General features: G+C 44.7%; 1 protein-coding gene across 1 annotated transcript in view; it reads left to right on the top strand.

Annotated features, from left to right (window-relative positions):
* The first annotated feature begins 256 nt into the window (after window positions 1-256).
* LOC103465412 (carbohydrate sulfotransferase 11-like) overlaps window positions 257-1,869 on the top strand; it is a 16,847-nt gene continuing 15,234 nt past the window's right edge. Inside the window, exon 1 of the mRNA XM_008410212.2 lies at window positions 257-841. Coding sequence (XP_008408434.1) covers window positions 748-841 — 94 coding nt within the window. The 5' untranslated portion in view covers window positions 257-747. The remainder of the gene's footprint in view (window positions 842-1,869) is intronic.

The raw sequence follows: 1,869 nt of genomic DNA, 5'->3' as shown, positions 1-1,869 counted from the left end.
CATCCATCCATCCATCCATCCATCCATCCATCCATCCATCCATCCATCCATCCATCCATCCATCCATCCATCCATCCATCCATCCATCCATCCATTTTCTAACACGTTTGGTTGTCCCTAGTGGCGGGGTCAGTAGGGGTGCTAAGGAGAGGAGGGGTACACCCTGGACAGATTGCCAGTCTGTCGTAGAGACAGACAGGACAAACATCCGGTCCCTTTCTTGGAAAGGTTTTACTTTGAAAAAGGTGACCGGAAGTTCACCAACCGAGACAACAGCTTGACGACTTACTTTAAGAGTAACCGCAAACCTCTGGATTTTGGGCAGAGAGGGGTTAATTGAATGGTAGGAAAGGCCCGCAGGGTCACATAAAAGCCCTTTAACGAAACCAGGCAGCCGGTGACCTCCGCTCGGACGACGCTGGCAGTAATGAAACCAGCCCGGCTGGTTTTCCAGCAGCGCACAGAAACGCCATAGTTAATCGTTAAAAAATACCGGAGAACAGCGGGCTCTCGTTTCGCTACCGCTGCCCCCCACCTTTTTTTCCTCTCCTCTCCTTTTCTTTTCGTCGCTTTGTCCTCCGGTACGGACATGCAAACATGCGCGAGAAAATAACCAGGGCGGTGAGATGTGAGCGGGCCGGCTCGGTGCTGTTACCGGTAATAAAGTAGGAAGAGGACGGACGCCGGTTGTCGTATGAACCCGGGCAGACGTCGGCCCAGCTGCTCGGTCATTTCCACAGACTCAGAATGAGGAAACCCAAAGGGATTCGGATGGTTTCTGCCCTGTGTCTGGGATGTTTCATTGTGGTCATCTTCTACTTTAACAGCAGTCTGAGGCCAGGTGAGCTTTAACACAAATACATAAATAACCCTGCGGCGGGAACAGAAATACTTGTCTGTGTTCCAGTATGTCCGTTTGACATTTATCTTTATCTGGGGTAAAAAGCTCAGTCTGAGCCTGATTCACCAGAATGTGTTGGATCCCAACCAGAGACAAAAGAAGAACACCTTCCACTTCAGGTGTGGCAAATCCCATCAGGTTAACTGGAATTATCAATCATTAAATGTGAAGCAATCATTCCTGCAGCCATCATAATAAAATAAACATCCAAATTCATTTACATTTAGGTCATGTTTCTATATTTATATTTTTAAAAATCCTATTTTGTGCTTCAGTGCACCCTGTTATGCACATGTGTATTCTGCACATGGAGCATCAGGTCATTTTCTTAGTGACTTAATAATGAAGTCCATTCAGTTTTTCTCAATATTTTGTGTTTCTGCTTCCATATTTCATGCAGTATCTAAAAATGGGATTTTATTACAAGAAGTATAATCTAAATCACACACATATGTGAAGTAGAAGGAATGATAATATTCACAGTTTTCTTTTTATTATTATTATTGTTATTATTATTATTGTTATTATCACAGACTGGCGACCTGTCCAGGGTGACCCCGCCTCTCGCCCAGAACGTTAGCTGGAGAGGCACCAGCAGCCCTCCTGACCCCACTAAGGGACAAGGGTGTAAGAAAATAAATGGATGGATGGATTATTATTATCATGATTTCTTTTTATAAATAAAAATGTAAAACCATTGGCATATGAGTCCAGCCTCCAAATTACTCTGATACTCCTTAATAAAATCCAGTGGAACCACTAATCAATCGGAACAGTACATCCCCAGTCCATCACACGGTAGTGGCAGCAGCATGCTGCTGGGATGCTTCAGCATAATGAAGTGGGGCGGAGTTAATGGGCGGAGCTAAATCCAGGGGTCAGGGGTGTCGTGATGCAGGTAGAGGCTGAAAGACTTGAGACACCAATCCTAAAAATACAGCAAGAACTCAGAACATTTTCATATATAT

The sequence above is a fragment of the Poecilia reticulata genome, linkage group LG5 (assembly GCF_000633615.1).
Source record: "Poecilia reticulata strain Guanapo linkage group LG5, Guppy_female_1.0+MT, whole genome shotgun sequence".
Taxonomy (NCBI): Eukaryota; Metazoa; Chordata; class Actinopteri; order Cyprinodontiformes; family Poeciliidae; genus Poecilia; species Poecilia reticulata.
This window is presented reverse-complemented; position numbering and strand designations above follow the sequence as displayed.